Source organism: Podarcis tiliguerta (genome assembly GCF_965153285.1).
Source record: "Podarcis tiliguerta genome assembly, chromosome: Z".
NCBI lineage: Eukaryota > Metazoa > Chordata > Lepidosauria > Squamata > Lacertidae > Podarcis > Podarcis tiliguerta.
The window spans coordinates 7,561,087-7,587,456 of NC_139553.1; the positions used below are offsets into that span (position 1 = coordinate 7,561,087).

General features: G+C 44.0%; 1 protein-coding gene across 1 annotated transcript in view; it reads right to left on the bottom strand.

Annotated features, from left to right (window-relative positions):
* PAPPA (pappalysin 1) overlaps positions 1-25,871 on the bottom strand; it is a 239,549-nt gene extending 213,678 nt beyond the window's left edge. Inside the window, exon 1 of the mRNA XM_083422840.1 lies at positions 25,198-25,871. Within this exon, the coding sequence (XP_083278966.1) occupies positions 25,198-25,660 (463 nt within the window). The 5' untranslated portion in view covers positions 25,661-25,871. The remainder of the gene's footprint in view (positions 1-25,197) is intronic.
* Positions 25,872-26,370: the final 499 nt, after the last annotated feature.

Here is a 26,370-nt window from a genome sequence, read left to right on the forward strand (position 1 = left end):
CGTGCCTGTCATGGGGGCACCTGATTGCCCCCCCCCCAAAAAAATGTGCACCCTGGGCCATGGCCCCCTCCTCTACACCTTTGGCAAGGAGAAATTGGTATTATTTCAGAGATTGAGGCCCCCCTCCCAGTTTGTGTCCTCTTTCCATATTTTCTGATCAAACATGTCATTTACACACAAAGGCTCTGATTCATTATTGCATTTTTGGTTAGCACCCACAACCGGAAGGATGCACATAATCTGACTTGAGAGGCATGGTGCAAAAAAGCGTTTATTGAGGGTAGGGTGGGAATTAGCACATCATTTAAAGGTACAAACAGGTAAAGCTGCTCTTGAGGATTTTGAAACTGTCTGGTGGCCATTTACTAATCATATAAGTGATTCACACTGAAATTGTATCTCTTCCATCACAGGCCAGGAATTGATGTCTAACCTATCCTTAGCTCTATTATGGCTGGAAAGTGACCCAAACTCAAGAATTAAACACAGGGACTTAGTTTTTGTTGTTGTTAGCAGCAGCTGGCTGTTGTTTGTCACTGGAAAGCCAAATCAGAGCCTCAAATGGAAACCTGGATTAATTATATTTGGGACACAACTCTCTCAGATTACTTTCTGGAGAGAAAGAGAGTTATAAGGGGAGTCTCAAAAAGCGACAGGTCTGAGGAGGCTTGGTTTCTGTTCTACTCCTTCATAAATAAGGGACAGCAAACTCTCCACCCCCAGTCTCTCAAACCCCTGTGCAGAGAGGCCCCGAGGTCCCTATAAGAGGAGTAAAGCATGAGGCACAGGATTCCAGTGATAAGAACCTTCACATGCATGAGAGCAGAGTGTTTACAATATCACATTGATGAATACTTTTCTTGCTTCTGCACTATGTTTTGCTTTGTACATGCTTGTAACTGAAAAAACTTTGTGTGGTTTTATTTGTTGCTTGTGGTGTTTAACGATTTTTTTAAATCAAAAAATTATATCCTGAGACATCAGTTATTTATATGTAACCCACCCCCTACTTAAAAATTAAATATATATGTTCGACCATTCTGTGAATAATGATGTATATGTTTTCTACACATATTAAAACAGATAAATTGAGCTAAATATATGGGTTCTTTTTGATGTTATTAGATCATGTACTTAGTATAAGTTTCTTTTAGGGGCAGTACAGGATTCCCGCTGGTGCACCGACCTTCCATCTGCACCAAGGATTACCTGCCCAAGCTGCTTCAGGTCGTGGTAGATGTTCTCCTAGAGACACCTAGTCTGGTGGTCCTAGATGATTTTAACTTTGATGCTAACACAACCTTACAAGGGGCTGCTTGGGACTTTGTGGAAAGCATGGCCTGCATGGGGCTGTCCCTGAATAAACCTGGCCCTACTCATAGCTGTGGACATGCCTTAGACATGGTGTTTACCTCTGTGCACCCAGATCACATGGGTGGTCTGACACTAAGTTCCAGTGGAACAAAAGAAGTGCCATGGTCAGATCACTTCCTGGTGCAACTAGACTTCTGTGCAACCCTTCCCCTCTGCAGGGAGGTGGGACTAATTTGAACGGTCCAAATGGTAGGGGATACATTATCCCATGTTGATGGCCTCTCAGCTGATTTCCTGGAAGCCCGTTGGAATGCAGTGTTGACCAGGGATATCAACTATCTGGCTCTGAAGCATTCTCTCTGAATGCATGCAGCTCAGATGCCCCCGTGGTTTCCCCTGGAGCTGAGGGTGATGAAACAATCACTGAGATGTCTAGAGCACCAGTGGTGAAAAACCCATTCCAAATCAGACCAAACATGAGATAGAGCTCAATGTCAAGTCTACCAAGTGGTTATCGCGAGGGCGAAAAATTGCCTCTATTGCATCTTTGGAAAACTGTACCAGGAGACTCTTTTAGATGGTTTATAGTCTAACAGAACCACCTTCGCCATCAGGTTCTGGTAAGGACTCATAGATCTCCTTGCAAAGTTTTTTTTGCAGATAAAATCGATCAAATTTGGAAAGAGGTAAACTCCACCATGGTAGGGCTAGGGCAGGAAAGTGCCACAGCTCTGTCTAGTCAAGTTATGTAGGATCAATTTCAACCTGTTACCTTTGAGGATGTGGATAGGCTGCTTGGATGAGTGAAACTGAGCACCTGTCTGCTTGATCCTTGCCCATCCTGGCTCATAAAAGTGAGCCAAGTTGGGCTGGGCAATGGGCTCTGTGGGGTGGTGAATGCTTCTCTTTGTAAGGGGGCCTTACTGGACCCCCTTAAAGAAGCAGTTATTAAACTTCTTAAAAAACCATCTTTGGACCCGGCCATTATGGCCCATTATTGCCCAGTCTCAAATAATCTATTACTGGGGTTGAGCAAAGTAATTGGACAGGTGGTTGCTGAAAAACTCCAGGCATGTCCTGAGGATGTGGACTATTTGGATACCTTTGAGTCAGGATTCAAGACCTATCATGGGACTGAAATTGTCTTGATTGCAGTGGTTATTGATCTCTGGTGGGCTAGGGACTGAGTTGAAAGTTGTTTCCTGGTTCTGCTGGATCTCTCAGTGACTTTTGATACCATCAACCATGGTACCCTTCTGACCATCTGGGGGGGTTGGGAGCTGGGTGCACTGTTATGCAACGGTTCCACACCTTACTCCTGGGCCGTGTCCAGAAAGTGTTGTTGGGGGATGAGTGTTCAGACCCCTGGGCTCTCACTTGTGGGGTGCCTCAGGGTTCCGTCTTCTCCCCCCTGCTTTTCAACATCTATATAAAGCTGCTGGGAGAGATCATCGGGGGGTTTGGACTGGGTGTTCACCATTATGTGGATGATACCCAGCTCTATCTCTCTTTTAAATCAGAACCAGAAGGCGGTGAAGATCTTGTGTGAGTGTCTGGAGGCACTTGGAGGGTGGAGGGTGGTCAACGGATTGAGGTTGAATCCTGAGAAAACAGAAGTACAGTTTCTGAAGGACAGGGGGCAGGTAAATATTGGGGTCTCCCTGGTCCTGAATGGGGTAACTGCACCCCTGAAAGACCAGGTGCACAGCATGGAGGTATTTTGAACTCACAGTTGTCCATGGAGGTGCAAGTTAATTCTGTGTCCAGGGCGGCTGCCTACTATCTCCATCTGATATGCTAGCTGGGACCATACTTGCCCGCGCACTGTCTCATCAGTGTGGTACATGCTCTAGTTATCTCCCGCTTGGACTACTGCAATGCACTTTATGTGGGGCTACCTTTGAAGGTGATTCGGAAACTATAACTAATCCAGAATGTGGCAGCTAGACTGGTGACTGGGAGCAGATGCCGGGATCATATAACAGTGGTCCTAAAGGATCTACACTGGCTCTCAGTACTTTCCTGAGCACAGTTCAAATTGTTGATGCTAACTTTTGAAGCCCTAAATGGCACCTCCACCCCCATTGTTCAGTCTGGACACTGAGGTCCAACTCAGCGGGCGTTCTGGTGGTTCCCTCACTGTGAGAAGTGAGGTTACAGGGAACCAGGCAGAGGGCCTTCTCGGCAGTGGCACCTTTCCTGTGGACTGCCCTCCCATCAGATGTCAAAGGAATAAAGAACTACACAACTTTTAGAAGACATCTGAAGGCAGTACTCTATAAGGAAGTTTTTAATGTTTGATGTTTGATTATGTTTTTATATGTGTTGGAAGCCACCCAGAATGGCTGGGGCAACCCAGCCAGATGGACAGGGTATAAATAATACATTTTTGTTGTTGTTGTTTGTTTCACCTTCAGGTGCAATCCTCATCTTTGATAAAACTTTTCATCAAGTTATTGGTTTTGTTACTGTGCTAGGAGATCACCCTTTAAGAGCGAAGCAAAGGAGGGGCAGTGATGGAAATACAAAGAGCGTTGTGGAGAGGCGAGATTAGTGGGGAGGCATTCTTGGGAAGAAAAAGTTAGAGTGGGGGATGGACTATCCCCATAACTTTGGAAAGTTGTCACTGCCCACTTTGCTGGAAAAATACAACCAAAGGTGACAGGACTTAGTTATGAAAGGGGAATTTAGGTCAACAATCAAAGCGGCAGTCAGAGGCCCATGAACAAGGAGTTAAAGGTTGGGGCTGTGTTCTTTCTCCTCACATGCTTTAATCGCTTAGTATCAAAGTCACGGCGGAACGCTTGAAAGCGCAAATATTCTACAGGAACCTATAGAAAGCTTTTATCTGTCCAGAGGAAAATAATTAAAAGAGACAGATTTGGGTTAAGTATTCCCATGTTCCATGCAATTGGATAAAGTCGAGGAGGATCCACCCAAACACTTTCCCAAGTTCGGAGAAGATTTCCTCGGATGACTTTGAACCCATTGTGGTTTGTTTGTGTGTGTGTGCGTGTGTATATATGTATGTGGTGTGTGTATGTGTGTGTGTGTGTGTGTGTGTGTGTGTGGTATAACTTAGCCTCTCAATTTCCCTCCCTTCTTCCCCATCACATTCTTCAACGAGACCCTTAAATAATTCAAAATGTCAATGTAAACAAAGCAAAGATTCAACCTGCATAATTGCTAACACCAGTAAAGTGGCCTCAAGGGTCACACAGGGAAGCTTATGGCCTATGAGCAAAAGAGTTATTGCAATTGACAATGGCCCTAAATAATCCCCTCCAATAGAAAGTGCATTCAAGATCCACCTTTTCCACACAAAAACAGCAGCTCCATATAAAAAACTGTTGTGAGTAGACTTTCCATTGTCACTTTGGAACCAGTACAGCATTAGGCAGGAGGCCAATACTAGGTGGTGCTTCACTTCCTCCATGGTAGGAGGAACCAAATACAATGATAGGTGAAGACAATTCTAGCCTTGTCTACACATTCCTCTTCCTTAGTTCCTAAAATGCAGCACTGAGTCTAAGGAGGAGTAAGCAGGCAGGTAGGGCTAGCTATAAGAAAAATTAGGCAGGTGTGGGTTTGCTGAAGGTGGTGGGGACACTTTCAGACCATTCCTGATTCCCAAAGTTAAACTGACACTCCTCACTCACCCTGTGGTCCAAAGCTTGATTTCCTGGGTAATCAAATGTGTGGCATGGGCCAGAAAGACCACTGTTTCCTACTTCAGGATAAACTAAGTTTATCAAGAAAGAGTTAAAGACAATGGAGGCTCATGCCCACTGGGACTTGGTGGGGCGGAAGGAAGGGAGGCTAACAGTAGGAGGAACCAGAGCTCTAGCAGAGCTGGAGCCAATGATATGCAGAGAGAACTAATTCTTATTTTGTCCCCATCTATCCATCTGAGAAGTTCTGCAAAGTCAATACTGAGGCTGACAGCCAGTCTCCACCCATAGATTGTATGCAAGTGAGTAGGCAGGTAGGTCTTGGCTGGTTGAGGGCAAACTCAACTAAACAACCCCTGAAAAATACCCATCCAACCACTGTTTAAAACCAACCAGTGAAGGAGAGTCCATGACCTTCTGAGGTCATCCGTTTGAAGGTCAAACTGCTCTCACCTTCAACAGAAGTTGGGCAGGAGTCACTCTGCCTTCTTTTTAACACCTGTTAAAAATTGTACTGCCCAGGCAGTTGTTGATATCTTATTGTGCATTTATGTTATTGCTACATTTTGTGTTTTATGTTGCACATGGGGATGGTGGATAATTCCAAACAAAAAGTGGAAATTCCCTTCTTCTTTTTTGTTATTTCTCCCATTTCCAGATTGGAAATCAAGCTAGTGTATACCATTGGTACTCACTTTTGCTTTCACTTTGCAAATGATACGTAATTGATTGCAGCCCTCCTCCCATGTGCATTGTGTTTCCTTTGCATTGTAATTATAGGATGGAATAGTATAATGACAATGTAATTTACATAACTTACATCTTTAATCACGTAAGTGACCTAAATTTGTCACAGCAGACAGCAAAGTGACTGACATTCTTTTTTGACATTAGATGAATTGCAGTGGAAAGGAAACAGTGTTGAGTAACCTGGAGAATAGAAGACTGAGAGGCAATAAGATAGCCATCTTCAAACGACTGAAGGGCTGTGACATGGAAGATGGAGAAGCCTTGTTTTCTCCTGTTCCAGAAGGTAGGACCCAAATCAACAGATTCAAATGACAAGAAAGGAGATTCCTATTAAGCATTATGAAGAACTTTATGACAGTAAGAGCTTCATTGTGGGTTTTTAAGATGATTAATTGTGATCCCTGCAGTGCAGAGGGTTCAGCTAGATGACCCTTGGGGTCCCTTCCAACTCAACAATTCTATGAATTGTTAAGGATAATTATTTAATTTCCTAAAATGGGAATGTTTACTTATGTGAACATGGATCCGCCCCCCTCTGGTAGTAGCTTTCATCTGACTGTGAGTTACATGAGAGAGGCATTTCATTCTGTTGTGACTGTTATTCCAGTAACTGTTGTTTTTAATTGCTCTCTGTCCTCTTTCTGTGTGTGAGGGAGAATGGCTGCTGAGAGGCTTCTCTGGATACTGCTGAGGGCAGTGTTGTGTCAGTGTGATCTGTCTGAAGTGAAACATACAGAGGAAGATCACTAAACATTAATTGGGAAAAACCTGTGCAGGATCTCTCTGTAAGGAACAGAGAAAATACTGCTGAGGCAAAAGTAAAAACCTCTTATAAGAAGCTGTAAGGCCTGAGTGAGGTAAAACTCTGGTGCAAGTATCACCACAGTTTTTATTTATAAGTCTAAGGAAGAAGTCTTCCATCTACAATTCAAGTGAGAACGTACCCATGTTTGAATGTAAATATATTATTATCAGTTATATGTTTATGAAAGTAAAGTTCTTTTGAATATAAAGAGTCTGGACATTGTACGTATTGTCTTTACAAAGAAGCTATCAATCACCTAGAAGAGTTACTTAGCTCCCTAGCTGTAAGCTACTTTGCTCCTTCGCATATCATCAAAATTTATTTTTATATACATGACATGAATGAGATGAACGCAGGGCAGAATACAAAACAATTCCGTCTTGCATTCCTAGTTGCACACCACCTTGCTTATATTCTCTTATAAATATTTAAATAAATATCATGTAATTTTGCCAGCTGAAGGTCACAGTTTCAGTCTCTCGTTAAAGACTCTCAGCAGGACTGGGGAAGACCCCTCTCTGACTCAACATAAGGCAGCTTTGAGTTTTCTTAGGTATGCGCTGCAATCTTATGCAGTGTAGCATGGAAAGGAAACCAGAGCAACTGAGCTGGGTGTACGTCGGGAGTTGTGGCTGTGTTGCTATGGGACATGGCTGGCTTGGGCATGGGTAATGAAAATGCAAACAATGTTTGCTATTAAAAGTGGCTTTTTCAGAATAATATTAGGGTAGCTCTGCAGGGTTTTGGTCTTTTCTTTTCTTTACAAATGTGCCGTCCCACAAAATATCCCCCTCTTTTTCCCTGTATGATCTTCTGAGACGGCAAAAGAAGGACCAATGACAAATGAACACCAGGGTGAGAGGCTAGTAAATGAAAACAAGCGGCAAAGAAGAACCTATAGATTCGCATAACAGGCTGGGAATGAGAAGTCGGGTTGCCATATTTCATGAAGTGAAGATCTGATCAGTGGCTCAACAAAAGTTGTTGAGCTTTTAATCAAAGAACATTTTTGGGGAGGTCATAAAAAAATTGTCCACAAACAAGGCAGAGGAGCAGCTCTGGGCACTCTGTGGGCTCCAGCAGCTACAGCCCTACCACAGCTAATATTCCAAAGAAAGTCCAAGTTCCTTACAGCACAGTTTGGAAACCATAACGCTGAGGCAACATGGAATGCCCCAGCTCAGTGTCCTCCCTCCCTCCACATAAACCACTTGAAAATTGTTTAGGGTCTTGGTGGACCACTTTATATTTTTGTGTCCGTTGTAGCAATTATAGTGCATTTTGCTGGATGCTATATGATTTTATTGGGGACGCGGGTGGCGCTGTGGGTTAAACCACAGAGCCTAGGACTTGCCGATCAGAAGGTGAGCTCCCATTACTCAGTCCCTGCTCCTGCCAACCTAGCAGAATGAAAGCACCTCAAAGTGCAAGTAGATAAATAGGTACCGCTCCGGCAGGAAGGTAAACGGCTTTTCCGTGCGCTGCTCTGGTTCGCCAGAAGTGGCTTAGTCATGCTGGCCACATGACCCGGAAGCTGTATGCCAGCTCCCTCGGCCTATAGAGCGAGATGAGCACCCCAACCCCAGAGTCGGCCACGACTGGATCTAATGGTTAGGGGTCCCTTTACCTTTACCTTTATATGATTTTATTATTGAATCAAGGTTAAACTTCTTAATTCTAGCTGCCCATTAGGTAAGCTGCTGATCTTTGCCACTCCTTTCAAGTGCAGGGGTTGGACTAGATGATTCTTTGGGGTCCCATCCAACTATGGAACTAGAACAGCTGCATTTCTAGCACAATGTTTCTGGACATTTTTTAAAGCATCTTTATCATGTCCCCAAAAGTGATTTAGTAGCAACTAGAAAAATCGGCTCTGTCCCTGGTTGGAATTGTGGAGGAATTTGTTCTGCCCACATTTTTAAAATGGATTTTTATTGAATTTTTCAAAAAAATAACAATGTAATAGAACAAATGTAAAACAGTTAAGGAAGAATATGCCAAATCAGGAAATACATAGAAATCTGACTGTTGAAAGGCATGTGCTATTGCAGTTATTGGTTTGGGGTAAAAGAATCGTGCCAAAAAGAAAATTGGGAGACAGGTGAGTGAAAGTTTTTGTCTTTTGTGTTTGCATATATTAGTGACTGAAACCATATTGATGCAAATTTCTCACTTTTAATTTCACCCCAAGTTTCTCTAAATCGCTGAGTCGGCTTTTCATCTAAAGCTAATTACCAGATCCTAGCATGCCATGCGTTTATGGAGAGATTTATGGGATCTTTCCAGTTGGAGGCTACTTTGAGCTTAGCAGCCAGCAACAGTTTTAGAACCAAATCTTTATGAAGTCACGCATTCCCTCTCTGAAGATATAGAAGAGTGCTAGAGTGGAGTCAGATACCACAGACTGTTACATAATCTTGCTTACAGTAGCAAAAACTGCTCTCCAGAAATTAAAAGCTTTTTCGCAGGATCACCATAAATGATACAGGCTGCCTTTCATAGGACAGCTTCTCCAACACAAAGGAGAGGTGGCAGAAATGCCACCTATGAAATAGTTTTAAATCTGCTTTGCGTATCTTCATAGAGGTGGACTCTAAGCGTAACTCAGTCCAAATAGCTTTCCATTGTGAATCTGTGAGCCTGACACTAAGGAGTTTTTGTTGGCATCCATCTATCTCAAGCAACAATGGAGTGCAACTCTTGGGGTGAAGTCAAACCAGTGTATTAGTAGAACCAAAGTGACCTTCTGGGGACATAAACCTGAGAAATGTGTATTTCTGGGCTGCCCAGATGACAGATCACAGGCCTCCCCTATCAGAGTATTGTATATCTAAGTTCAGTCCACATTTTAAAGCCAACCTACCTAATTTGCTGGTCACAGACTTGCATGCTAATTAGAACACATCTTTCAACTGGATTACTCAAGTGCAATTAAGCTTTGATTTTTAAAATGTGTATAAAATATGGGTCGTATCCAACCAAGTGCTACTGAAATTAATTGGCATGATTAAGTTGGATCCAATAGTTTCTGTGGGTCTACTCTGTGCAGAACTTAGTTGGATGCAGCCCCATGTATTTAATGGGGGGAAAGGCATACAAAGTATATTGTGTATACTGAAGGCATACGTTAGGGAAAAGTGTGTACAATTTAAATGTGAATTTTAAAACCCTACAAAAATGCATTGGAACAGATCTATGATTGAGTACATGTGAAACTAACCCCAAACAGAAATGGGCTGATTCATCTATCTCCAATACTTGGGGTGAGATATCTGGACAGTTGTTCATGTTAAACTAAACACAGGTACAAGTTGTCTCTACACACGCACAAGTTTGAATGCATGCACACTTATTCATCTGTACAGCCAACTGTTAGGAGAGTTCACACATTACATTAAATGAGTATATAATCTATGTACATAAATCACTGCTCACTAGTTCAGTTTCATGTAATATTCAATGGGTGTATAGATTGTGAACATAACAGTTGAGCTACACAAATCAACAAGTGTTCCCTTGCACATGTGTAGAGAGAGCTTGTGCCAGTGTTCAGTGTAACATCTGAACAAGGCTTACATATTATATGTGAATTCCTGTACAAGTGCACAGGTCAGATATTTCTGTACACAGATTCCATGTTGCATTAAACACCCCTTATCTTGGATTTTCAAATCATTTTTTAGTGGTAGCTTTGGTGGGGGTTGTTGTCAGCCCCCACCCCCTATTTTCTGCACATGCTTAAGAATCTCCTTCCACATGATGGGAGGGTAGATGCACAAGACAAACCTTTAGACAGGCAGATAGTCACGATCTGCCAAACAGATTTCTACAAGTGGACAGACCCTCCAAGTGTCCCTATTTTCCAGGGACAGTCTTGGATTTGCAGGCGCCATCCTGGTTTCTGATTTGATTACAGAATGTCCTGCTTTTAATATGCCCCTATTTTCATCAGAGAAATGTTGGAGAGTATGGAGTTTTATATATATATATATATAGTGATTCATAATGAAGTATACAGTTTCCATTCGCTATAAATGAAAACTGTATACTTCATTATGAATCACCCTGTATTATTATGGAATAGGATGTCCCTGTTTTCATCTGAGAAATGTTGGGGGGTATGGGTGCACTATTGGAAATACCCTGTAGACCCACTGACTGAAAAACCCAGAGAAGGAGAGGGGTGATGGTTTTCATTTTGTTAACCATCATCTTTCCTTCTGGATTTCCCCTGTGGTACATGTTTGTAAATGGGAGAGGAGATAATAATCCTGGAGACTGCAATTTAGAACAGAGCTAGAAAGCAAGCTTAGAGCAAAAGCTTCACATGTGTGTTTCTCCTCACAGACACACAAAGGACTCACTGTATAACTTGTCCGTTGCCTGGTCTTTTTGTGTGTGGTGGGGGGGGTGTGTATTTTTGTTTTTTTACAAGCCCAATAGGAATACGATAGGTGAAGGTATAAAAGCAAACAGGCCCATCTTGGAGAAGCGTTTCCCCGCTTCCAGCCGCTGAAAGCACAACACACCCAAATTAAATCATTCTCCACAGCAAACAGAGGTCCCGGCCCGACTGACAAGGGCGCTCCTCCACACAACACTGATTTCCCCTGGCGATCCCCATAAATCTCGAGCCTATTTCAGTTTACAGTTACGCACGCACACGCATCAGGGAAGCGCCACTAACCTTTGTTCCATGGGTTCATCCCTCCCCCCTACTCCCTATAAATCCAGAGTAATTGAGAGCAGAGCTAGGCCCTTGGTGTGCATTATAGGATACTATAGATTGCCAAAAATATGTACATTTCAAGGCCCCACTTTATGTTGGGACATTTCAAGGCCAAAACATTCTCCTTGGGGCCTGTTCTCTCTTTCTCTCTGCCTGGATCTGACCCCACCCATGGTGAACTGCCTGAAAAACCCACCGAGAGCAGAAAAGCTTGACATTTTTTTGCAAAGCACAGCAGTTGCTATCCTTGATATAACTGTTCCCCCAAAACAGGGGATGAGTGGGTTGAGAATCTGGGGGATACTGTGCCAGATTGTGTCTCAATCAGTCTTTGGAATCTTGCCTTCTGTGCCACCAACATGCTGGGGCCCCAGAAGATCAGGCAGACGAGGCCATATAAATCCTAGGACTGCAGCTGCAGGACAAAAGAAGTCAGCTGGCACACAGCCTCAAGCTTTTGCATTGTCAGCTGATTCCACAAGCCCATTGCCACAGACCCGGCCCTACAAAACCCTGGAGGCCAAGCCAGCTTGTTAGACTAATCTAAAAGTGGAAATGCTGATCACCTTTCCGCAGGCAAAGCTAGCCAAGTGTCCTATTCTCGAGAGGATGCACTTCAGTTTGAAAGGCTGTCTCATGGAAGTCCAGACAAAAGGTAAAGAAGCGTGAGACGCAGAGGCCTTGATGTTGCCCATCCACAGTTAGCATCTGGACAGCAGACTCAGCAGGCACACTGGTCACAGTCTTCCACACTGTGGTGTGATATCCTAGATTTCTCATTCAGTCTATTGTCATTATTCTAAAGTTGCCACTATACATATACATTAGCTTATGAAAATTTCACACAAAATGGTGCCCTCTTTTTGTCTGTGATGCCTTTCCTCTTTGTTGGCAATGTGTAAAAAGCTTGGTAGAACATCCACACTGCATACAAAAGATCCCGGGTTCAATCTCTGGAATCTTCAGGTTGGGCTACAAAAGAGCTCTGGCCTGACAACCCAGAGAGCCAATGCCAATCAGTGTGATTGATACTGAGCTAGCGGGACCAATGGTCTGACTCAGGACAAAGTTACTTCCTGTTTCCCTATGTTTCCCTATCATCTACGTGTGTTCAGGGCAACGTTTGAACAGAGAACTCCAGAAAGGTTGTGTTGGAGAAATGGGCATTTTTAGGTGGAAAGGATGTGAGATGTACACATCTCTGGCATAGAGGACCTGTGGCCTGCGCACATGCATGTGTGAGTGTGTGTGTGCGCGCGCACACACACACACTCTGCTGGACACAAAGTCCCATCATCTATTACCATTAGGCATGTTGGCTGGGGTCAGTGGGATTTGGAAGGCACTATGTTGAGGAAGGCTGAGATAGAGCTGTGAAGGAGTTGGCGGAATCCTGAAGAACAACTTCAAGAACTCACATATCCCGCCAAATCCCAACTCAGAATGGTGTTCAGAAATTAAGAGTTTACACCAAGGGATGGCAGAGAATATGTTATTTTGCTCCTTCGCCCCTTCATGGTGAACAAGTCTAAATTTAGATTTTCCTATTTTATCATAATATAGATTAGAAGATATAAGTCCGTTAAGTCCAGTCCACAGAGAGTTTTTCTGGGTCATGTGGTCAGCATGACTAAGCCGCTTCTGGTGAACCCAGAACAGCACACAGAAACACCATTTACCTTCCTGGTACCTATTTATCTACTTGCACTTTGACATGCTTTCAAACTGCTAGGTTGGCAGGAGCTGGGACTGAGCAACGGAAGCTCACCCCGTCGCGGGGATTCGAACCGCCAACTTTCTGATCGGCAAGCCCTAGGCTCTGTGGTTTAGACTACAGCACCACTCACATCCCTCATAGAAGATATATGAGAGGTTAAAAACAAATATGACATTCACTGAAAACCAAACACATTCATCATTTGAAATTCACCCTTCTCTGAATTTTGCAATTAATGTGTACAAAATACATGTACTAAAAGTGTGCATCTAGATTAGTGAAAACAACACAGAAAAGTGCATTATATTAGGCAAAATTATTTTGGAAATATGTGTATATTTGGCAAGACTGTATATAAAAATGTGTGTAGTAGAATTTCTCACTAAAATTTAGCTGATGAATCTGCAGGAGGATCACAAACTGATGTGGGACTGTAGAAAACTGAACTTCGCAACTGTAAGAAAAAGAAATAAAAATTGACTGATTTTCCCTTCCCTTCTTTCCAGAAGTTCCACCATGACAACTGGGGCTGATGGGAGTTGGAGTCAGCACTGAGAAGTGAAACACATGAATTGTTGCTTCAAGACAATAAACCAACCAGTCAAAAGCCCTGTTCCCCTCTGCAAAGAGCTTGTCTTAACTCCTCTGGAGTCTAGTATGGTGGCTACACTCACATAGTAAAAGGTGGATTGAACTGCACAGAGATTATGGTTATCGGGTCCTCTCTGTTTGCTTGTCAAGCTAAATCAAACAGATGGAAATTCTGCCTATCAGGACAGATATGTCAGGAGGGAATCAAGGACACACAGATAGTAAGTAAAGGAAGGAAGGGAGATAAGGGTGGGAGTGAATGAATCAAAAAGTTACACACGTACATCATACAGCTGGGCAAAGTGTTTTGAATAAATATCCTTATTTTTAACACTGGATGAGAAATAATTTATTTTGGGATAAGCAAACACTATTTTTTAAAAATATATTATTTTGGATAGCAGAAGTGTAAGTCAACCAGATCTTTACCAGTCTGCATCTGTATTGGAATTGTTTTTTGATGTTTTAATCTGAATCTGTATTGGAATTGTTTTTACATCTTTTAATTGTTTTCTCACTTGCATGTTCGACACCCTGGGCTCCTTTGGGAGGAAGGGTGGTATATGAATCAAACAACAGCAGAACACACCTCATACCTCACACCTCACACCAAAGTCTCTGGTTAGATAAAGCAGACTTAGGAAATGTTGACGTTCCAGGGTTCAAATATTGCTATGTCCACCCATGAGTGCACAGGGTGGTTATGAGCCAAATTGCTAGCTCTCACAACCTCAGTTTTCCCATTCTGTGGAATGAGCACAATTACAACTTAGATCACAGATGCCTTTTATTATTTCAGAGAGAACTAAGGCTGTTTGCCTTCCGCATTGAAAAGTCTGTTGCACTGGATTGGCAAGTTGCAGGGACTTCTTCTTTCGAGAATCGAGAATCAAATGTGCTAGATGAGGGAGTAGGAAACTTTGTTTTAGTTAGAGTAAGGTTACCAGATTTTTTCAATGAATCCAGGGACACTTTTCAACTTCCTACTAAATAGATGGGTTTTGTCGGGGGACTGATTTGTAAATCTGGGTCCTGTCCCCAGGAAATGGAGATGTCTGGTAACCTTAAGTTAGAGGGACATATTCCCTTCTGCCACAAGCCAGCAATGGGTGGGCCCTTGTTCAGTGCAGCAATTAATGTCAAGTTTACCTTTGTATAGTAGACTAGTTTCTACACATACTTGGCCATTCCTTTGTATTCTCAATCCAGACAAGCAAGAGGCATGATCAGATTTGAAGAACACATTCTAGCCAGGCAAAAGCTCTCCAGGAGGGGAGAAAGCTAGGCCAATTGAATGTGTGTGGCCTGGTAGGGGTATAGCCTGGAGAGAGGGAGAATAGCTAGGGAGGAGGTGTGGTCTGAAGGAAATCCAAAGAGCCAGGCAGAGGGGTCTGGAGGCTGCATGTGGCCCCAGACCTGAGGTTCCCCATCATTGAATCTAATCCTTACATGTTAGAACTCAACCTGCTTCAGTTCTTTGTCTACATGTGAACATTAAGGGTGACAAATGCGAACAGATGGATGCCCAAAGGTGGCATGAATTGATGCTCTATGCTGTCTTGACATTTTTTCTGCAGTGCCCCATAATCCTAATTTTCACCAATGTGGCCATTCCTTGCCTGGATTGTATCACTTCAGTCTGTAACACATATTGAAGGGGTAGGCACCCTTTCCCGTTTTTTGTGAAGGGCCACATTCCCTTGTGGACAATCCTGCACGTGGGATGAGAAAAAAAATCTCTGAAAGTGTCTTCTGAGAAATTTTGCCTCAGGTCTATACATTGTATTAAGAATCTTCTAGCGTGGCGTTTTTACTGATGCTCAAAAGGAAAGCACTTTGCAATAAGAATTACAATGAAGTTGTATGTACAGTCAATTTAATACTGCAGTGTTTTGTTAATGTGCCCATGTGCCACTTGCGATTTTTTTTGGGGGGGGGGGAGAGATAAAAGATGCAAATGAATCAAATGAAATTAAATAAATGAAATCTGCTGCAGATGGTGCATGTTCCAGCTCCAGAATGAATTGTAGAAGTTCTTCCAGTTAAAAAATGGAACATATAGTAGAGTGAACTTAAGGTAAAGGTAAAGGTACCCCTGCCCGTACTTGACAGACTCTAGGGTTGTGCGCTCATCTCACTCTAGAGGCCGGGAGCCAGTGCTGTCTGGAGACACTTCCGGGTCACGTGGGCAGCGTGACGAAACTGCTCTGGCGAACCGGGCCAGGAGCAGCACACGGAACGCCGTTTACCTTCCTGCTATAAAGCGGTACCTATTTATCTACTTGCACTTAAGAGTGCTTTCGAACTGCTAGGTGGGCAGGCGCTGGGACCGAACAACGGGAGCTCACCCCGCCGCGGGGATTCGAACCGCCGACCATGCGATCGGCAAGTCCTAGGCGCTGAGGTTTTACCCACAGCGCCACCCATGTCCACAGCGCCACCCGCGTTGTGGGTGCAATAAATCAGTAGAATGGGGGGAATTCATTCATCCCACTAATGAGGAATGGTGAAAAAAATCAAATCTGTTTGCATTTAAAGACAGACCTACCTAAGCCACACGTTCTGAAATAATATGTGAACCAAAATGCAACCGTCCTTCAACATTCTCACTTCTCTGACTTTTGCAGTGCAATTCTCCAGCTAGGTAATGTGTATATGTGTATATACTAGAGTAAAGGGTGCATATAAAATGCATATGATTGGTGGAAATAATGGAGAGAAAAGTATTACATTTGGGGGGAAATTGTTTGCAAAAAATGTGCATTTTTTGAGAGATTTGCACTGATGAATTTTCATGAAGACTCTAAACAACAACAACAACAAAAACCACAAATGGATGTGAAAAGAAGCAACTGAGAGCAACTGACAGATTTGCCCATCCCTGTCCCTAACCAGAACTGAGGGCTGTCAGTCTTGAAAGGTCATTGCCTAGGTACTGAGTGCTTTCTGTGCCTGTCCAGTAACGGGCCCAAACTCTAAGCATTCCAAAAACTGTTTAATATGCACAAAGGCCACGATCTGAGGAGAGCTCTGCTGTGCTACCTCTGGAACCCTTCACCCCACTCTCCCCTTTCATCTTGAACCCTGCTGCAACCTTGCTTTCATCAGAGAATGAAAGTTTGGGAAAACGGAGGCGTTTCCTGTCAAGCTGGGCTCCAGTCACTCAGGATCATGTTCCTTAACCTGGCAACTGGAAAGTATGGAGAGACAGTGAACAGCAGCAACAGAGAAACTCTCGCTTCTCTTGGCAAACACGCCTTTTCCACTTCAACTCATTCATCCAAATTTTGTTTTCCACTCCTGCCCATTAAAGAGTCAACCATCACTTCTCCAAGACTGGAGACCACATAGACGAGGGGTTGTTTGTTTGTTTGTTTGTTGAGGGACTACCCTCTTGATTGCACTAAGAGTCGAGAAGGATTTATTTCTGGTGAGAGCAACCAACTCTGGTTTTGTTTGTTTTGTATGTGTTTTCATGTATAACTGCTGAAGCAAAAAGAACAACACATTGCAATGTCAGAAATGGCATTTACATCTGGAAAACAGACTGAATGAATGTAAAAGACCCACTCACATTTTGATGCATAGATATTTTAAAAAAAACCACAACCCCAACAACCTCATTTACTTCCCAGCTCCAGCAGCCCCAAAACAAGATAGATTTGCAGCATCTGAGGTGTGGTAGTGTAAACTCCATTTTTGGCATATGCTTTGGGACACAGCGGGCTGAGTCCAGTGCTAATCCTACTCAGAGTAGACTCACTGAAGTTAATGAGCATGACTATAAGTTGTAGTCAATACTAATCCTACTCAGAGTAGACCAATTAGGCCCCCATCTGCATTATTAATTCAAAGCAGTATCATTTCACTTTAAACAGTCATGACTTCCCGCAAAGTATTCTAGGAACTGAAGTTGAAAGCTGTTTCTTCACAAAATGGCAATGGCCAGACTGCCCTATGAAGATGGGTTGACTGTTCAACCACTCTGGGTCTTTCAGCACCCTTATCTCAGCTCCAGAATTCTTTGGGGAAAGCTATTTATTATATATTTAGGGCATTGTTTATTGTAGTGCATTTAGCACATTTGTACCCTGCTTTTCAGCCAAAAAGACTCCCAGAATGGCATACATGTAATCAAAACAAGACAGGCTTACAATCCACAAAAACATGGCACACAAAGGAAAAGGAACAGGGAAGGAAGAGGAAAACCAAAACTGAGGGACCAATTTCTAAACAGTTGTTCCTATAATGTCCAACTGGCATAGTTCAGGGGCAGAAGATGTCTGGTGAAGTTGGGCCTCTGACAAAGCTGAGCCTTGCTTCTATATCTCTCCCTCTGAGGCAGTCAGACAGAATGACTGCCCCCAGATAATAGCTGAGGGGAAAGGAGGCCTGATAGAGCTGGCCTGTTACAGTGGATCCGATGGAGTGAGCTCTGCTTCCCAACCCTCCCACTGATGGCATGGCTTCTCCAGAGGATGGCTATGCTTAAAGTGGTACGATACTGCTTTAAATGTCTAATTTAGACGAAACCTTATACATGTCTAAACACCAATGGATCTACACGGATTAAGGATAGCACTCGATAAAACCCAGTGTGTTGTTGCACACAGGCTATCTGCAAAAGTTATCACACAACCCAGTGGCAAAACCTGTTGGGAGCCATTGATGTGGCTATTCTACTCTCTCTCTCTCTCTCTCTCTCACACACACACACACACGGAGGGAGGGAGGCTTTGCTTTGCTGAACACTGCAGCTGATAGCACCAAAGTCAAACGAGTTCAGAAATAGTCTCAGTCTCTCTCTCTCTCTCTCTCTGAAGCAGTGTGAAAACTGGCAGCCCTTTGCATCAAGGGCCACCTCCCCCTCCTAGATGAGGGATGGCCCGGGGAGATGACGAGCCCTTTTAATAGTGTTGTAAAATTAGCTCTTTAGAAAAGTCACACACACACACATACCACACACTGCAGCTGATGGTGATGCAAGGACAATTTCAACTCCAGAGGAGCAAAGGAAACATGCTCGAATGCCAAGAAAGCAGGAGGGTGATCCTTTCTTTCAGGGAAGAAAAGGATCTTTGGCACTTTGGATTTTACACCTAGCTTTTAATGAATCTTTGTTAAATATATCTATATCTATATCTATATCTATATCTATATCTATATCTATATCATCTATATCTATATCCAATTTTGGCCCAAGAAGTACACCCCCACCCCAAATCCCATGTCTATGCCTATTCTGAAGCCCAGACAGAAGAGGAAGGAAGATGCAAAGTTGCTAGGAGAAGACAGTCACCTAAGCCTCCAAGATCTGGTGCGAAACACACAGGTGGCTGCCTCAGGGATTTGGTTTGGGTGGCCATGAAAAAGCAGCAATTCATCAAGCATGAAGTTATTTGTTACTGCTATTAGGGTGTAGGACTAACCCTGAACATTAGTCCATCTGGCTCAGTATGGTCTTCAATGACTGGAAGTCCCCCAGGGTTTAAGACTTGGATGGTTCTGTCCACTGTGGCACTAAGTGATAATGTGAGTGCAAGGACTTACAATTCCCACCTCCTTCCACAGTGCACACCCTAAATCTGTTCTGGATTTTCACCAGCACTCTGGAACATATTTGGGGAGGGCAGTGGGAGAAAGGGGAAGGTGTTTCCTAACAGGAAGAGTACACGGGAAGAGGTACAGTGGTACCTCAGGTTACATACACTTCAGGTTACAGACTCCGCTAACCCAGAAATAGTGCTTCAGGTTAAGAACTTTGCTTCAGGATGAGAACCGAAATCGTGCTCCGGCAGCGTGGCTGCAGCAGGAGGCCCCATTAACTAAAGTGGTGCTTCAGGTTAAGAACAGTTTCAGGTTACGTACGGACCTCCGGAACAAATTAAGTACTTAACCCATGGTACCAGTGTACTCCCAGTATTACCTTGAGGCAAAAAAAACAGATGCCCTGATCACTGGGCCATAGTCCTTCCTCCAGCAGCATAGTATGGGTTGCTGGTGCCTGGGGCAGGCAAACTACCAATGCTGATGGAGTGACTCTTCCACCATAGCCAAGCTGGGCTGCATTGCACCACCTGCCCTCCAGGCCTATGCAGGCAGTTAAAATACATCTCTCCACAGTGGTTAATCGGTTTCTGTTTTTAAACTTTATGCATGGTTTTTATTATAAGCTGTGAACCACTTTAATTTTTTAATGAAATACCAGTAAATCAGTACTTTTTCTAAAAACAACAACAACAACTGCCTCTCCTTGGTTTTGGCTCTCCAGGGCTTCAGGCAGTCTCTCTCCCAACTTTACTTGCAGGTTCCAGGGCTTGAACGGGGGCCTTCTGCTGCAAAGCAGGAGCTCTACCACTGAGCTACAGCCCTCCCACTGAGAAGGCAGATCATTATACAGAGGCAGATCATACACCCGTCTAGTTCAACATTTGTCTACATTGTTGGAATTATGGAAGCCAAGACCCAAGTCTGGGGCAAGCACTCTTTGGTGAGAGAGCCCCAGCGGAGATTTAACACAGCAAAGCAAGCAGCGAAGAAAAGCTTGGGAGTATAGGTAGTAAAACCTTAAAAACATGCGCTTCCAGTGAATCCCAAAATGTCCCCTTTTAAAAGCTCTTTCCAAGCTATCCCATTTCCCCTGCATAGAGACAGACCACGCATTTGGGAAGTCATAACAAAACCCTTTGAAGGTCAGATTCATGTGCTTTTCCATGCAACAGCCAGAAAAGATGCACAGGCAGCTAAAACATTGCTTAGTTACAAAATGTAAACATTTCTAAACTATTGACAGATGGAAAATGCTAGTTTTAGACTCCATGCTGGCCTGAAACAAAGTAGTAATCAGTGTTCTAACGTTAATCATAGAACTGTAGAATTGGGACCACAACAGTCATCTAGTCCAACCCCTGTGATGCAGGAATCTCAGCTACATCTCTTATATTTCACCTGCTCCATTTTGAATTTTAAAAGTTTAAAATCAGAGATATAACCATAATATATTCTTCCTTTCTTAAAGGGTTGTTTCTAAAAATCAATCAATCAGAATTTATTGGAAATAAAAATCCAACACCATGGAAAAGGAATGTTACCATTAGCACATGATTCCCCCCCCCTTAAATATGTAATCTTTCATTTAAAAAAGTTAAAGATAGCTCCCAATGCAAATGTTATCTGCATTTATTTATTTACATTACTTATAACTCACACTTCACGTGCAAAACCATTGTGAGGATCTCAAGGTTCACCATTCCTGCCATGATCTACTCTCCAGTTATCCAATTAAATTTCTTCATTTATATAAAAAAGTTATATTATATTTATAAAAATAGTTATATCAACAAAAGGGGGGGATATCAGAAAGGTTTCGAACAACTGTATCTATATACAATAACAACCACATAAACATATAAAACAAGAGGACAACAGCTGTTATGGAAAGGTGTTTTCTTTATTGCCTCCATAAGCCTGGCAACATAGGGAAATTTTTCAGAAAGGTTTTAAAGGCTGAAACAGAAAGCGCCTGGTGAAATCTCTGCTGGTGGAGCATTCCACAGAACTGGACCACCAACACTAAAAGCTCCATTTCATGTTGTTAGATGAGTCTAACAACAAAGGTGGTGCTGAAAAACATTCTGCACCACTGGTCTATATATCTGTATCTAAGCTTGTACTCCACTGTTTTCTATCTCATAAAATAGGATCAGTTGCATCCCTGAGACCCAGAAGTCACAACATTGATGAACAAAGGAAAAAGATTGGAAGATTACAGCTGAAATTATCTTCCTCACTTAGGATTGCTCCTATTCTCTTTCTTCACAAGATAGGGACCATTTGGTGTACAAAGCAGAAGGATGGGAGAACATGGGGGCCACTAGCTGCTGTATGACTACGATTCCCACCATCCTTAATAATTTGTCCATGCTGGCCAGGGCTGATGGGACCTAAAGTCTCACAACATTTTCAGCAAGTTACCTCCTACAGGATTCTTTCCCCCTCAGATCCAGCTGCTTTAAAAGAAAGCATTTGGTTTCTTGGAGCTCCTCATTTTTCTGCCTCAAAAAAGTCCACATAAAAATTAATACACTCAATTTGTGTGCACTGTGTTGTTTGATGTACACATTTTTATGCTAGTTTGACTAATTTCTGCCTTTTGTCTGACTGTACACCTTACCATGTACATATGGGGGCGTGGGGGATGGGGGTTGAAGAACAACACCACAACATTCAGAGCAGTTCAAATTTCAAAGGATAGCTGTGTTTCACTTCACTGATCAGTTTCAGAGAGTGTGAGTTAGGTCAGTTCACAACTAAAAGGCGAGCCAGGTAAATTTCTCAAACATCCATAGTTTAAAAGTGAGAGTGGGGCAGAAAGAAGGACTGTGGCTCAGTGGCAAAGCACCTGCCCTGCATGCAGAAGGCCCCAGCTTCAATTGCCAGCATCTCCAGGTAGGGCCAGGAACATCACTTTCTCAAAATCCTGGACAGCAGCTGCTGGTCTGTGTGGACAATATTCAGCTAGGTGGACCAATTGTCTGACTCAGCACAAGGCATCTTGAGTGGTAAAGTGGAAGGAGAGTTAAAGTCTCTCTCCCCCCATCCACTTTTTGCTGTGGCTTCTGTTTTCTTTGCTTCGGGACAGACTCCTCTGAGTGACAGCAATCTTGTAGGTCAAGTATAGGGCAGTCGAGATAAAGAAATAAAAACACTGTAATGTGGCAGGAATGACAGAAAACAGCCCCAGAGACAGAAAAAAGAGAGAGAAAAAGCATCTGCTGCCAGAACAGTGTGTGAGAGAAAGGGAATTCCCTCCTTTTTCCTTTAAGAGATCTATGGCTTGGTAATAACAATAAAGTTTAAGCTATAGTTAACATTTGCATAGCTCTGCAGACTCTTTCATGTATATCATTTTGCTATAGTCCTTACAACAACCCTGCAGCATTGGGAAGTATTTATTTATTGTCACATTGCAGAAGCGAGGGTGAGGGTGAGGGTAAACTAAGACTGAGAGAGTGGGAATAAAAATATGCAATACAAGGGTAACAAACTCTTGCCTACCTTTCAAGGTTGTTGTAAAGAATGCAGCAAAACACAGTAAATTATTTGAACCAGGGGCTTCCTCAGTGGTATCTCAGGGTACTGCCACAGGTTTAATAGAACTCATTACTGGCTCTCATTACTGATCCCCTTCCCCCAGAAGAAGCAGTATAGTGTACTGGTTAGAGTGTCAAAATAGGCAAGGAAGACCTGGATTCAAGTTCACACTCATCCATGAAGCTCACTGGGGCATGCTGCTATCTCTCAGCCTTATCATCCTCACAGAGGTGTAGATATAAAAGTTGAATAGTGGGGAGGAAGAACAATGTATATTGTCTTGCGCCCCTTGGAGGATAGTCAATATGAAAATGTAATAAAACAAATTAAAAGTGTTCCAAATCACAGACTTTTATACTCATATCCCAATACTCTATCTCTAGGGAACAGGGCAAGCCTCTCAAGTCCAACTCCACCAGAGAATATATTCCCCATTTCTCTCTCTTTACTCTTCCCAAGAACAGAGGGATATGTACTGGATGTGTCCAAGCTTCTCCCGGGGCCTCGTTGAATGAAAAACAAGACACATGTTCCAAGACCTCATGATTAATAAAGCTTACAGTTCAACAGTATTTTTTGGGGGGGGGGGGGAGCGCCAAAACTTTTATAGTGCAACATGATATTGTAGTCAGCTGTTGACATTTGCAATATTGGAAAGAATTTCAAAAATGCTGAAAAAATGTGTGTGCTTTTGGGAAAAAAAGATCCTTCACATATTCTGCCCCGTTGCGCGATGAGGTTTGGGAACTGCAAGCGCTCATGAATTATCACTATTTTTAAAACTGCCAGCACTTTATACAGTTAAAAAGCACTGCTTTAGGAAACCACATGCTTATTCTAACATCAAATAGCAAAAGTAAAGCAGGGAAGCTTTCCAACACATTTGGAAAGTGAGAACCTTTAAAGAGAGGAAGATAAGCTGCCTGTCCAATCCACTGGAGTACAAGTCTAAAGAGACATCATTTTCCCATGATCCTATTCAAATGAGAAATATTTCTCTTTTTAAATGTCCCATTATGAATTCACTGGTGAGGGGAGGAATGAACTCTTGAACAAAAATGAGCAGGATCCAGTAAAAACTTCACCGGGTTATATTCGACGCTAGTCTTACGCAGAGTAAACCGACTGAAATTCATGGACATGACTAAGTTGGGTTCATTCATTTAAATTGGTCTACTCCGAGTAGCACTTAGATTGGGTACAACCCAAGGATTCCTATAGGACAGAGCCAGTGTACGTTTTACTTAGAAGGCAAGCCCACCCAGTTCAAACGGTTTACACAGGAGGAGGACTAACTTTTTCCTGCCACATCAGCGTGCTTTCCTTGACTGCTGCCCGATCCAGCAGCGCACGTGTACTCAGGGATAAATCCCGCGGGTTTACAGCACAACCCCAAACACACCTACTCTGGAGTAAATCATATTGAATTCAGTGGGCTTCACGCTCAGATTCAGCGGGGCTAGGATATTGCAGTCTTATGCCAAAGCAGCCGTGCTTAGGACTGAAGCCTTTTTACAATACGCTCCAACTCACGTGGACTAAAAAGTAAGTTTCCTTTCCTTCCCATACCAGCGGGCTTACTCTCAAGTAGGGGCGTCCGATAGGGAGGCACCGTTAAACGCGTGCGGTTAACTCATCGAAAATGTATGAAACCACACTTAAAAGGCAGCTCTTAGGCAGGATCGGGACCAACCTGTCTAAAGGGGAGACGCATAACGCCCTATCCACCTTATCTCATCCCTCGCTCGCTCGCTGGCCCCTGGGCTTTTCTTCTAGCCACGTTTCTTCGGAAGTAAGCACAAGGAAGAGGGTTTTTTTTGGGGGGGGGGGGAGTTTAGCCTGCTGGATCAGGCCAAGGGCCCGTCTAGTCCATCATCCATTTCTCAAAGCGGCAAAGCCTGTGGGGATCCCGTGAGCAGTACCTGTGCATAGGTTTCTTTCCTCCTGCGGTTTCCCCCAAACTTCCTAAGTTTCTGCCCATTCACAAAATAGAAGAGACAGACAGGCGTGCATGCATATACTGGAGACACAACAGCACGTGGCTTTAAAGAAACAACAAACCACGACATAAACACTCAAGAGCCTCCTCCCGCCCGCCGTACACTTTGCATTCAACCAGAGTTGAACAGTAAGTCCAGATGTGGCACGCACAAACGTGGTCTAAACGTCGCCAACGTTCAACACGTAATTCCTTTGGGCAACGGGTAAGATCCAACGCCAGTTCCACTCGTAGTAGACCCGTGGACCCGAATGAATACAGCTGAAGTACATTCATTTCAAAGGACTGGATCTCCCGTCAGTCTCACTCAGAGTAGACGTCTCGAAATCCATGCGTAAAAATCTAACAAAATGCATTAATTGCAATGGGTTCTTCTCAGAATAGACCCCGTGGAACGAATGGTCATGCCTAACTGAATTCCATCCGTTCCAATGGATCTCCTCTGGAGTAGAACTGGAGTGCTCAACCCAAGTGTGTGTGGAGGGGTAGGTGTCTCTGGACGCCCCCAGTAGAGGAAGTCCTGCTTACCTGCGACGACCGCCGGAGTCTTCTGCCCGCCCTCGGGCCGTAGCCACGCTTGGACCGTGAAGGCATCCCGGGGTAACTCCACCTCTGCCTTCAGCCGCAGCTGGTCGCCCTCGCCGCGAAAATAGAGCGCTCGGCTGACTGCCGGCTGCTCCCCGCCCTCCTGAGCTCGCCTCCTGCGGCGCGGAGCCCGCGGCGCCTCCGGCCCGCCCGCGCCCGCGGAGGAGCGTCTACCCCGGGCTAACCTGGTGGCGCAGGTGCCCGGGGCGGGGTAAGGCGAGTGGAGAGCGGCGTGTTGCTGCGCCGCTGCCGCCGCCGCCTGCTGCTGCTGCGCCGCCTGCCGGGTGTCCCTTCGAGCCCGGCCGGAGCGCTCGGCCAGCCCGCACTCGGCGCCGCCGGCATGGGCTGCCGCCGCCGCGGCCGCGCACACCACCAGAAGGGGCAGGAGGACGCTCCGGCGCTGCATTTCCAGGCTTCCCCCCCACCCTGCTCCCTTGGAAGTCCTCGCGTGCTGCCAGGTTGGGGCTCCTCCTCGCTTTGCGCTTCACTCTTCTGAGGGACTCGCTTTTTTTATAACCCTTCTCAGTGGCTTCTCCCCCCCCCCTTTTTTTTTTTTTTTTTTTTGCTTTGAGGATTTCTCTTTCTCCCCCCTCACCTTTTGAAACCAAAATAAAAATGAGATTTTTAAAAACTCAGAGCTTGTCGTCTCTCTCGGTTTTCTTCCTGCCTCCTCCTCCTCCTCCTCCTCCTCCTCCTCCTTCTCTCTCTCCCTCTCTCTCTCTCTCCCTTTCTCCTTTTCTCTTTTCCCTCCTTCTTTAAAAAGAAACAGCTTCGGCTCCAAAGATTCGAGCACACACGAGGTTCCCTCCCCCTTCCCAAAAGATGCTCTAATTCATTTAATTTTTTTCTCTCTCTCCCTCTTTCTTTTTTGGTGCCTCCTTTATAACGTAAGCCACAGCCCCCTTTCTCCCCCTTCTCCCCCTCCTTTCTTCTCCACTTAAATGAAAGGGGGGGGAGAGAAAGAGTGGGGGGAAGTTGCCCCCTCCAAGATGATGAGTAAACAAGAAATCTATTGGGGGGGAGGGTGCTCCACCTCGATAGAGAGATTCCCCCCAAACTGCAGTGATCGTGACTAATCAATCACTTTGAAGTAAGCGAGGTGGGGGGTTAGAGAGA